We start from the raw sequence: 10,516 nt of genomic DNA on the forward strand, positions 1-10,516 counted from the left end.
TGGATGTGGACAGTCAGGTGTGCTATGTTGGACGTGGATAATAAGAATATTAAGGAACGTGTGTTTAGTTGCGTTGGGTCAGCTGTGGATAGTCAGGTGTGTCTAGATGAGCGTGGATAGTCAGGTGGCTATAAAAGGTGTAAATAGGAAGGTCAGGTGTAGTCATGTGTATTTAGCCAGAATACAGAGATAAACAGGTCATAGTTCATTCACCTTAACGTGGCCCAGATTTTCGCCCTTTTTCAGTTCATTTCTCGTAGTGCCAGGAAAAAGATAATATTTTGATCCTACTTTCTTTAAATAGCACTTCTTCGTGACTAACATCGTATTCTAGTGTTAATCTGTTATTACACCCCAGCATTCAGGACGGAGAGATGGCAGTTTTAGGCCAAGTCAAAGTGAGAAGAGTATAGTTAGAGCAGGCGAAGTGAAGATAAAGAGTAGTCGTAAAAAAAGATAGCAGTCATAATATTTCGTCTTTATGAATGGAGGACACCTGTAATCTGGTGTATGGATTATTTTTACATTTGTTTTTCCTTTCTCTGTTCAACTTCTGTACAAAAAAAAAAAATAATAATCCTTTACTCTAATGGCATTTTATTTTTCTTTATTTTTTGTTATCTCTGGATATTTTTTTCCGACTTCAGGAAAACTTCTCGATCTAAAGGAATTACTGAAGGCGCTATCTAACCCCTCCTGTTCGAAAATCTCCCTCAAGGTAATAAAATCGTCCGGTGGTGGCGAGAAGAAATACGCCACTTGGTTGAAGGGGTGAAGAGGTTGTGACAGATTGATGATGATGATGATGATTATAACTATGATACGCCACTTGGGTGAAGGAGTTAAGAGGCTGTGGCAGATAGATGAAAATGATGCAAACAGTAATGATGTGGCCGGTAACAAAGTTATAATAACAACTGTTAGAGTAATAATGATAACAACAACAACAACAACTATAATAATAATAATATTAGTAATATCATTGACAGTAAGAACAATCGTAATGTAAGTCAATTTCCTATTACTCGGCAGAATGAGGCTGGTAGCAAGACTATGGATGGTGATGGCGGTGGCGACGGGTGGGTTTGGGGCGCCTACCCCTGTGCCACAAGCAACAGAGAACAACCTGGTGGAGGTGCAGGAGGAAGGGCTGCTCGTCCTCGTGCCCACCGTGAGAGCTGAGGACGCTGAGAAGTCTGGCCAGGATCTGAAGAGAGAGGTGGGTTAGTAGGCCCCGGAGTCACTCGGCTTTAACCACCCCATTAGTGATGTCTGTTTTCTCTAATGTCTCTAATCTGTCTGTCGCTAAACCAGTGGAATATAACCTCTTTCGGTCCCTCTGCCCATTGTCAAAAGGAAGTCCTCGGTTAATGCTTCTTTCCTTTCAAAGCAAAATCACAGACACAACTGAAATGGTACAATGACACGGTTAGTATAAGCTTGAAAGTACAGTATTTAGATACAGTAGTCATGCAGAGACATTTGCTTCAGTCAGTGACCTGTAGTGGCTGTTTTGCACTAGCCCTGAAAATGTACCATTTATAAAACTTACAAATTTCTTTGGAGTGCACGACACACGCCGCCACCATTTGCATCCAAACTGTTAATGATCTTTAATATTAAGTGGAGGAGTATAAGAGAAATATATGTTTGCAGATTATGTGAAAATGCCCAGTAATATGTCTGCCAGTTGTGGAAGTTGCCTACTCGCTTCAACTTCAACTCGACCCAAACGCAGTTCACCCGTACATTAACTCATCCCCCTTTCATCTGCTCTCCACTCCCAACCCTCCCCCTGCTTTCCAAGCCCCCAAACTTAACGTCCCTCCCTTACTCTCGCCCCCCCCCCCCCAAAAAAAAAAAAAGCCCTTGCCTCTCCGTATACCCCTTAGCTGACCCTTACCCCTCCATACCCCCCCTACTGCAAGCCCTCAAGCCCTCCAAGCCCTTCAGAAAACCCTGCCCCTACCGCAACCTTTCTAACCCCCTATGTTTCCCATGTTGCTCCCTCAACCACTCCAACTCCCCCCTTCCACAACCTCTCTAACCCTCTGCAATTCCCTGCCCTCTCTCAATCCCACAACCCCCCTTTTCACAACCCCCTAACCCCCTGCAAGTCCTGCCTCCCTCAACTCCCACCCCATCACCCCCCACAACCCCCCTAACCCCTTATACCCTATAGGTGGAGTACGAGCTGATAACCATCCCGAAGGAGTTACTGCGCCGGGAGATTCGGCAGGTGGCGCAGTCGTACGGGTAAGCTTATTAACCCTTTCAGTCAGCTCTTCAGGGGCCTTATTTGCTCCACCTTGTTTGTTCTCTAATTGCATTGGTTCTTTTATGTCTTGTTCTGTAATTACGTGAGGTCAGATCTGTTTATAAATCCCACATTCTGTAATTATCTTAACTTGGGTTTGTTATTACCCTCAGTCACTTAAGTACTTACGTCAAGATAGTTATATTTTTACCTTAGTCTAGTTCTGTAGTTACCTCTAATTAGTTTTGTAATTATCTTAAATGATTTTTGTATATACCTCTTGTTGCATCTCAAATAACCTCGTCAGATCAATAATTACCTGATTTGTCCTTTAAATATCCTAAGTCATTACTATAAGTTGTTACTATTATAACCTTGTTAGGTTTTTATTAGCCTTACTCAAACTATCTCTTCCTTGCCCTGATATGGCCCTGTTCTCCAGTTATTCTTATTCCCTCTCAGTAGTTTCTTTCACGCATTTCATTAATCATTTCAGTCTTTTTTTTTTTTTTCAGAGTTTTTGGAGATGTTTCTAATCCGACATTACCTTTTGCCCAGGTGTAATCAGGTTTAATCAGGTGTAATCTGTGGTAATACCTTGTTGTCTAAATTATCTAGATCTTTGGTAACTGAATTTTAAGTCTTTGTTTGTTTATTTATTTACTTTTTTATTTATTTATTTATGTTTACCCTAAGCACGTTTGATTGTTGTAATTTAAGTGTAATTTTTAGAAGTTTCCAACTATTTTATTATTTACTCTAATACACCTTAAAGCCAGATCATTCTTCCGATTGTCACCTTTTGTAATATTTCGTATCTTAAAATCACCCTTCGCCTTTCCAGTCCTCCTGAAGTGATCACATTTCATAGCATTTTATTGGCTGAAATTACTCACTTTTGGCTGGATCAGGGAGAACAGATAACTCGGAGATTTTGTAACACTGTAATGTTCATCCATCTTTTCAATAGACTCCATGTGCCTGTCTGATAAATTAGGACAGACCAAAACATAACTCCTAGTCATAATTTGGAACTCTGAGATTTTTCAACTTTTTTTTTTTTTGGTAAACTACATAATAACTTTCTGACTAGTTAGGATAAGCCAACTTATAGCTCATAGTGATAATTAAGAATAATTAATATTTCTGTATTATCTGCACCTCTTTTGTGATACAGACCCATTTTCTCATCGACGAAGGAAGCTCCCTAACACCTTTTCCGAAGTGATTTATTTTGTTTATTACACCTTGCTGTCTTCATCTCTTCTTCCGTGTTACATAAATCCTTCCAGTATCGCCAGACTCTCCATAAATAACATACAAAACGATATTAACCACCCATATCCAAGAATAAATCACTAAGGAAGAGGTGTTAGGGAGCTTCCTTAACCAACGAGAATACGGGATCTAAAGTAATTGGTTATTGCTGAGAATGTGAGGAGAAGACAGAGAATGAGATGAAAAGATACCTGGATAAAGAAGACTAGTTTGCCTGAAAGAATCATGTTTTTGTCTTAGCGTCCCTGGATGGACTCTGGGATTAGGCGAAGGGCAATAGGTAACATATCTAATAGTTACTCAAAAATTTGTCCAATGACGTCATCTCTGACGCCCCGCCCTCTCTCCCTGCCACAGCCAACCATCGTACGAGACTCCGAGCACAGGAGGTAGCAGCTTCATCATCGGCGAGTGAGTCTGGGGGAGCTGGAGAGAGAGAGAGAGAGAGAGAGAGAGAGAGAGAGAGAGAGAGAGCATACAGACCTCGGAAGGGAAGGGAGGAGAAGAGAGCGAGGGAAGGAAAAAGGGGTTGAGGCTGGGGAACGGAAAAAGAAACAAGGGAACTGGAACGTACTGATATGAGGGGTAGGGTCGGGTGGAAGGGGAAGGAGGAGAAAAGAAGGTGAGGGAAAGAGGAAGGAAGAGGAAAGGTAAGAGGAAAGGAAGGAGGCGTTGGGGAAGGAAAGAGTGATAAGTTTGTGAGATCGACAAGGGAAGAAGGGAAGGCTCAAAATGGCGGAGAAAGGAAGGAAGGAAGGAGGAGGAGGAGGAAAGGAAGATTGAAGAAGCAAGGAAAACGAAAAAGAGAATAATGGGGAAAGAGAGTAACTGGAATTAAAAGGGGGAATTATGAGAAGGAAAGGGAGATTGAAAAGCGAGGAGGAAGGGAAAAGAAGTAGGAGACGGGGTGGAGAAAACAGAAAGAGGAGTACGAGGAAGAAGGAGGAAAGGGAAGGGCAAGGATGGGAAAAAAAAAGAGGACGAAGAGAAGGAAACTGACTGGGCCATCATCCTAACAACTGTGGTACTGTGAAAAGAACGTATTTTGATGTGGCTAAGTGATATATCCCATCGTAAGTTAAGACCACATTTAGTTACCATACACCTAGTTATTTTGTACTTGTCTTACCAGTACCGATGCAGTTGGGAGTAGTAGAGAGAACAGAGGAATATGGTTAGTCTCAGTAATATAGACAACTGGTCATCTGAGGAGTATAAAATTTTGATAGAACAGAAGAGTTTGGCTGGAGGTATAAATGAGATGCTGTGTGTGTGTGTGTGTGTGTGTGTGTGTGTGTGATATTGTTTATTTATATCTTTGTTCTGCCATTCTCTCCACGTTCTGACCACACTAACGACGAGACACACAGAAACCCCTTATTGACTCAAGAAAAAACGTAAATTCTACAAACATATTAGTACGTACACGATAAGCACACGATACGCAAATTCACAAACAGATAAACTCACCAAAACACTGCAAGGGCGACTCTGCCAAAATCCCACTACCTCATTTATAAGTGTCTTTTCTCAGTCGCCGCGGACTCTAGTGAGTGAGGTGACAAGTGCGCAGACGACAGGTGAAGACGGCGACAGGTGAAAAATTAGCAGGTGGAGGCGATGAATGCTAGACGACGAGTGAGAAAAGCGACAGGTGTGGAAGAGGGGATAAGTGAGGAGACTGGTGAGGCCGTTGACTGATGAGAGGACGATAGATGAAATAAAAACGACAGGCAAGCTGAAGATGACCCACGACCCTCGCTAACTGACGACTACCTCTGCCACTACGACCCCTATCTACCTCCAGCAGCTCACCCACCTTATGCTCATCATTCATTCTTTTTCCTGATGTACCTCATTAACTGACCTTCCATTCTGTTACCATATTTATTTATTCTTTTGCCTTTGAAATACCGTACCTGCTAGCATTTTTTTTTACTTTGGAACTGCCTTATATAAATGTGCAAAATTAAGTTAGGTAAAGCCAGGGTAGGTTAAAATTTCCTGATGGCGGGAAATAGTTACGTAGGATTTCTGAGGTTAGCATTTTTTTTCGCTTTGGTCATCCCCATCCAGGTCAGAATATGGAAAATTAGGTTAGGTCATATTAGGGTCAAGGCTGATGAAGTTACTCAAAATGGGTGAGGCTGGGACAGGATATGTTATGTCTGGTTTGGATTAGTTCCATGTAACCTTCTTGAGTTAGACTAATTTAAGCCTGAAATCTATTTAAGGAATGCTAAGATAGGCTAGATTCTGCAAAATTAAGTTAGTTTATGTTAAATTAAGTACTGTACGATTAAGTCAGGACAGCACACCCAGCTCTCCATCACTGTCTAACTCACGTCCTCCTCCACAGTGACTCCCGCGAGAACGACAACCTGATCTTCACTTCATCCAGGTCAGAAACAGTGTCCAAAAATCTTCTAAATATTGATGTAGTTGGTCCATTTTGTTTTGGTGGATATCCTTGCCATTTTTAATCGTACTGAACATAACTCTGTGATAAAATAAGGCAGTACTACGGGTTACCATTCCTTCCCTAACGCTTTCTCTTGACTAGCGCCACTCCACATTCAGGATGGAGAGATGGCAATTTTAGGCCAAGTGAAAGTACACAGGGTATATTAATCTTCTGCCTGCTATCCACTATACTTGCTCTGTGTGTGAGTGTCTTGCTTGAAAAGTGTATATCGGTTTACTGGAGATTCAATTAAGAATTCCTTTTTATTGTGTAATATTGCTCCTGTGGTATATTCATGTCATCTTCACTGTAAATTTAGGTACTTTAGAACCATTCTTCTTCTCTTCCACACATTGTATTGCATGAGGGGGATTTATGGTCACCTTGGTGCCCGGATTCACAAAGAAAATTACGACCAGTTCACTATAATAAGTATGATATTTTCTTTCCTTAAAGAAGACTCTGCGCTCTACTTTCATTGTCTTCCCTGCAAAAATAAATCGCATTACGACAGAGAGTAATAGCATCCCTGGCGATCCATTGGGTTCACTTCCAGATGACAGTGAAGCTGTAGCTACTGTTACTCACACACACACACACACACACACACACACACACACACACATATATATATATATATATATATATATATATATATATATATATATACTTTCTCTGCCACTTATTTCCCACACTCTGTAATACAGTGTTCTAAATGTTCTAACCGCCCTGACGCCCACCTCCACGTACAGCACCGCCTTGGGCGGCCTGGGCCAGATTTCCGGCCTGGTGGGCGGCGTGGGACAGACCCTGAGCACTGTGGGCCAGGGGGCGAAGAGGGTCCTGGCTTCAGTGGTTCCGGCGGCCGCGGCTGGAGGAGCTCAGGCCGCTAGGTGGGTGTGTGAGAGAGAGAGAGAGAGAGAGTATTGGAATGAGTTAGGACCTGATTGCGAGAGGAGTTAAGGTATAAGTAACTTTATTGTGATATCACAGGGTAGAACATGGCCTTGTTCGTCTCTTTGCCAAATAATGTTCTGAGACGCTGGTTCTGTTTATAAGGTACTCTGCACAGTTCATTTCAGACGTAGATATACCACTTGATAGGCCTTGTGGTTAGGACGCCTTATACGGGTTCGGTTCCCAAGAGGTAATAATTAAAGTTTTTCGATCCTGTAGTACTGGAGGGTAGGTTAGTCATCTACCTTTAAATGTAGTTGACTACGGTAGCCTAGCCTAGAGACCCTGCACCTAGAGGGGGTTAATTGGGGCCAGTTAATAGTTTTTTTTGTTTGTTTTTTTTTTACCTTGGAGTAAATATATATAACTGAATTTTATTTCTTTTATAGACGTCCCGGCTGCGTCCCTGATAAACAGTATGTGAAGCGGTAAGGGTAAAAATAAAAAAATAAAAGGAATGGGTGTAAATAAGGGATCCAATGAAATGGGTGTAAATAAGGGGCCATATGAGTCAGTGGGGGAAGTGGTAGAGTAGTGGATGAAATTTTGGGCTGGGAATTATAATACAGTCTATTTCGTTTTCTCAGCGTATACTGTAAACCTTGAGAAAATTGGTACCATGTTGCGAAGTCAAAAGCTCCGAGGCATATGTAATTTGTAAGGGACGCCCTGCCTATGCTAAAGGGAACAAAATAACCCAAAAACGCAATTACAGCATAACAAAGAGGTGCATATAACAGCAGTCCTGATATATATACAGTAAAAATAGTATTAATAACAAAGAGTAACATATTGTGGATGATTTTCAGCTCTGTTTTATCTGTAATGAAGCACGACGCAGTGAGGCACAAGTAATAAAGCACTATCTAGGCATTACAGTGGAGCACTATAATTAGGCACCAGTTACGAAACTACATAATTATCCACTAGTAATGAAGCACTGCATAATTAGCCACTGGTCATGAAGCACTGTAATTAAGGACTTGTAATGAAGCACCATATTATTAAGTAGTTATAATGAAGCACTGTATATTTATGTACACCTCATATAATTAGGCACTTATAATGTAGCACTGTAATGAGACACTTGTTATGAAATACTGTAGAATTATCCACGTTATAGAGCACCACATATTAGAGACCCGTAATGAAGCACCACGTTGTAAATAGCCACCAAATACTGTAAACAGGCACCTGTAAACGAAGCAAGATGATACTTTTAATGAAGCACCATTAATGAAGCACTAGATATATTGGCACTTGTAATGACGCACCACAAACTCTAAATAGATCATTCCAGTGTGTGTGTGTGTGTGTGTGTGTGTGTGTGTGTGTGTGTGTGTGTGTGTGTGTGTATTGTAGTGGCCAGCTTGTACACGCCTGACTTTGTGGGTAACTCTACTATGCACACTCAAGCTCTGTTTTTTGTGGATCCTGAGCTGCGTTTGATCCGTAGAGCCGAGGATCACTCTGGAGAAGTGATCCACCGCCACCCACGCCTTCGCGCATGGGTGTAGGTGTGGTGTGGGTGTAGGTGTGGAGAGTGACAGTGCATTTGGAGGCTGTTTTGGAGTGGCTATGTTCGAGAGAGAGAGAGAGAGAGAGAGGCACTGCATAATGCGGCACTTGTTATGAAGCACCACATGTTAAAATGAGACACTTGTAATGAAGTACGACATAATTAGGCGTCTGTAATGAAGCACTCTATAATTATGAACCTGTAATGAAGCACTATACACTTATGAACCTGTAATGAAACACTATATATATATGAACCAAAATGAAACATTGTATAATTAGGCACGTGTAATGAAGCACTATCTAATTACGAATCTGTAACGAAGCATTATATGATCATGAACCTGTAATGAAGCACTAGATAATTAGGAACCTGTAATGACGCACTAGATAATTATGAACCTGTAATGAAGCACTAGATAATTATGAACCTGCATTGAAGCACTACATAATTATGACCCTGTAATGAAGCACTGTATAACTAGGCACCTGTAGTGAGGCACCTGTCCTCTGGTTAACTCTCACTCCAACAGGTGGATCGCGAACAACAAGGCTGACGGAATTCGAGGCGCGGCCCGAGTGGCGAGTGACGGACTGAGGTACGCCGGTCAGCTGAGTGCCGCCGTCCTCAGGGTCCTTCTCCAGGTCAGTCACCCACTCAGTCAGGCCATCATCATCATCATCATCATCATTATCATCATCACTTATCATCATCATCATTATCATCATCACTTATCATCATCATCATTATCATCATCACTTATCATCATCATCATTATCAGTCATCATCACCATTTTCAATATCATTATCATCATCATATATCAGGGCAAGAGTTAAATAGGAATTACGTCTTCGTGGAGTTAACTTTTGCTCATAGATGAAGTAATTTTATATGATAATAGTATGCAGTACACAACAAGAGGATAAAGAGTATGAGGAGAAAGGATGCTCTCTGAATGTCGGGAGGAAGGAGAAATTTGGAAGGCAGGGCACAGTATTGGCAGGGGATTGTAAGCGAACGTGTATGGTATAATCAGGGTAACTGTAAAATGTGATATCTGGAAAAAGGTGTCTGGCTATCGTGACGGGTAAAGGGAAACTTGCCGGGAAATATGTTGTTACACTTGAATATAGGAGTCACACCAGATAGAAGTATCACCCCGGGAAATAGGTGTCGTACTGGGAAATCGGTGTTATATGAGAAAATAAATTCATACCGGAAATTAATGTCATACTGGGAAGTAGATCTCATGCCGGGAAATAGATGTCATACTGGAGATCTGTGTCATACGGGGAAACAGATGTCATACCGGATAATAGGTGTCAAATTGGGAAATCGCTGTCATGCAGGGAAAAGTGTCATATCAATTAAAAATGTCATGTTGGGAACTAGATATCATGCTAGGAAGAAGGTGTGATGCTAGGCAAAAAGTGTCTGACTCATTTTTCCCTCCAGGTACCCGCCATCAAGGCCAGAGTGCTGTCTGAGGTCATTCGTGCCAGCCAGCCGCTCACCTACGCCATCAGCGACGTCTTGGCTGAGTCTGCCGATGACCTGGGTGTCGTCTTCGATGCCAAAAATGAAATCCTGCGCGACGTCCTGGAGATCTTCATCCGACTGGTGCAAGACATCCTTAAGGTGAACGGACGCATTATCGCGAAATTCGGGGCGTCAGGACTGGATCTCGGCGCCACTTTATTCAACTCTGGTATCAAAGTCGGCGGTGCTTTCGTGGAGTCTGCTGGAGGAGTGGCGACGGCTCTGGGCAGTGGTATCGGTGACCTGATCCGTGTGGGCACCTCGGCCAACTTCCCACCACCGCCGCAGATCCCCATCGCCAACCTCTTCAACCTCTTCCCGGCCATCGACCTCACCAGACTCTTTGCGCCACTCGCCACCACCACATCTTCCGAGGAGCACACACTGGCGCCCCTCCCGCTGCCCTCCAAGCCTCCTGCGACCCCTGCCCCTGTGCAGCAGTCCTACAGTTACAACCCACCGACCCAGCCCAGTAACATATACAACCCCCCGGGACGCTAG

General features: G+C 42.6%; 1 protein-coding gene across 1 annotated transcript; it reads left to right on the plus strand.

Annotated features, from left to right (window-relative positions):
- Positions 1-1,033: 1,033 nt before the first annotated feature.
- LOC145412438 (uncharacterized) lies at positions 1,034-10,516 on the plus strand. Its single transcript, XM_080282323.1, has 6 exons — positions 1,034-1,219; positions 2,183-2,256; positions 5,895-5,936; positions 6,752-6,892; positions 9,008-9,119; positions 9,932-10,516. The coding sequence occupies exons 1-6, from the start codon at positions 1,034-1,036 to the stop codon at positions 10,514-10,516; spliced, it is 1,140 nt and encodes a 379-aa protein (XP_080138449.1).

Source organism: Coenobita brevimanus, chromosome 93 (assembly GCF_032717465.1).
Source record: "Coenobita brevimanus isolate Jiangsu-jjx chromosome 93, ASM3271746v2, whole genome shotgun sequence".
Lineage (NCBI taxonomy): Eukaryota > Metazoa > Arthropoda > Malacostraca > Decapoda > Coenobitidae > Coenobita > Coenobita brevimanus.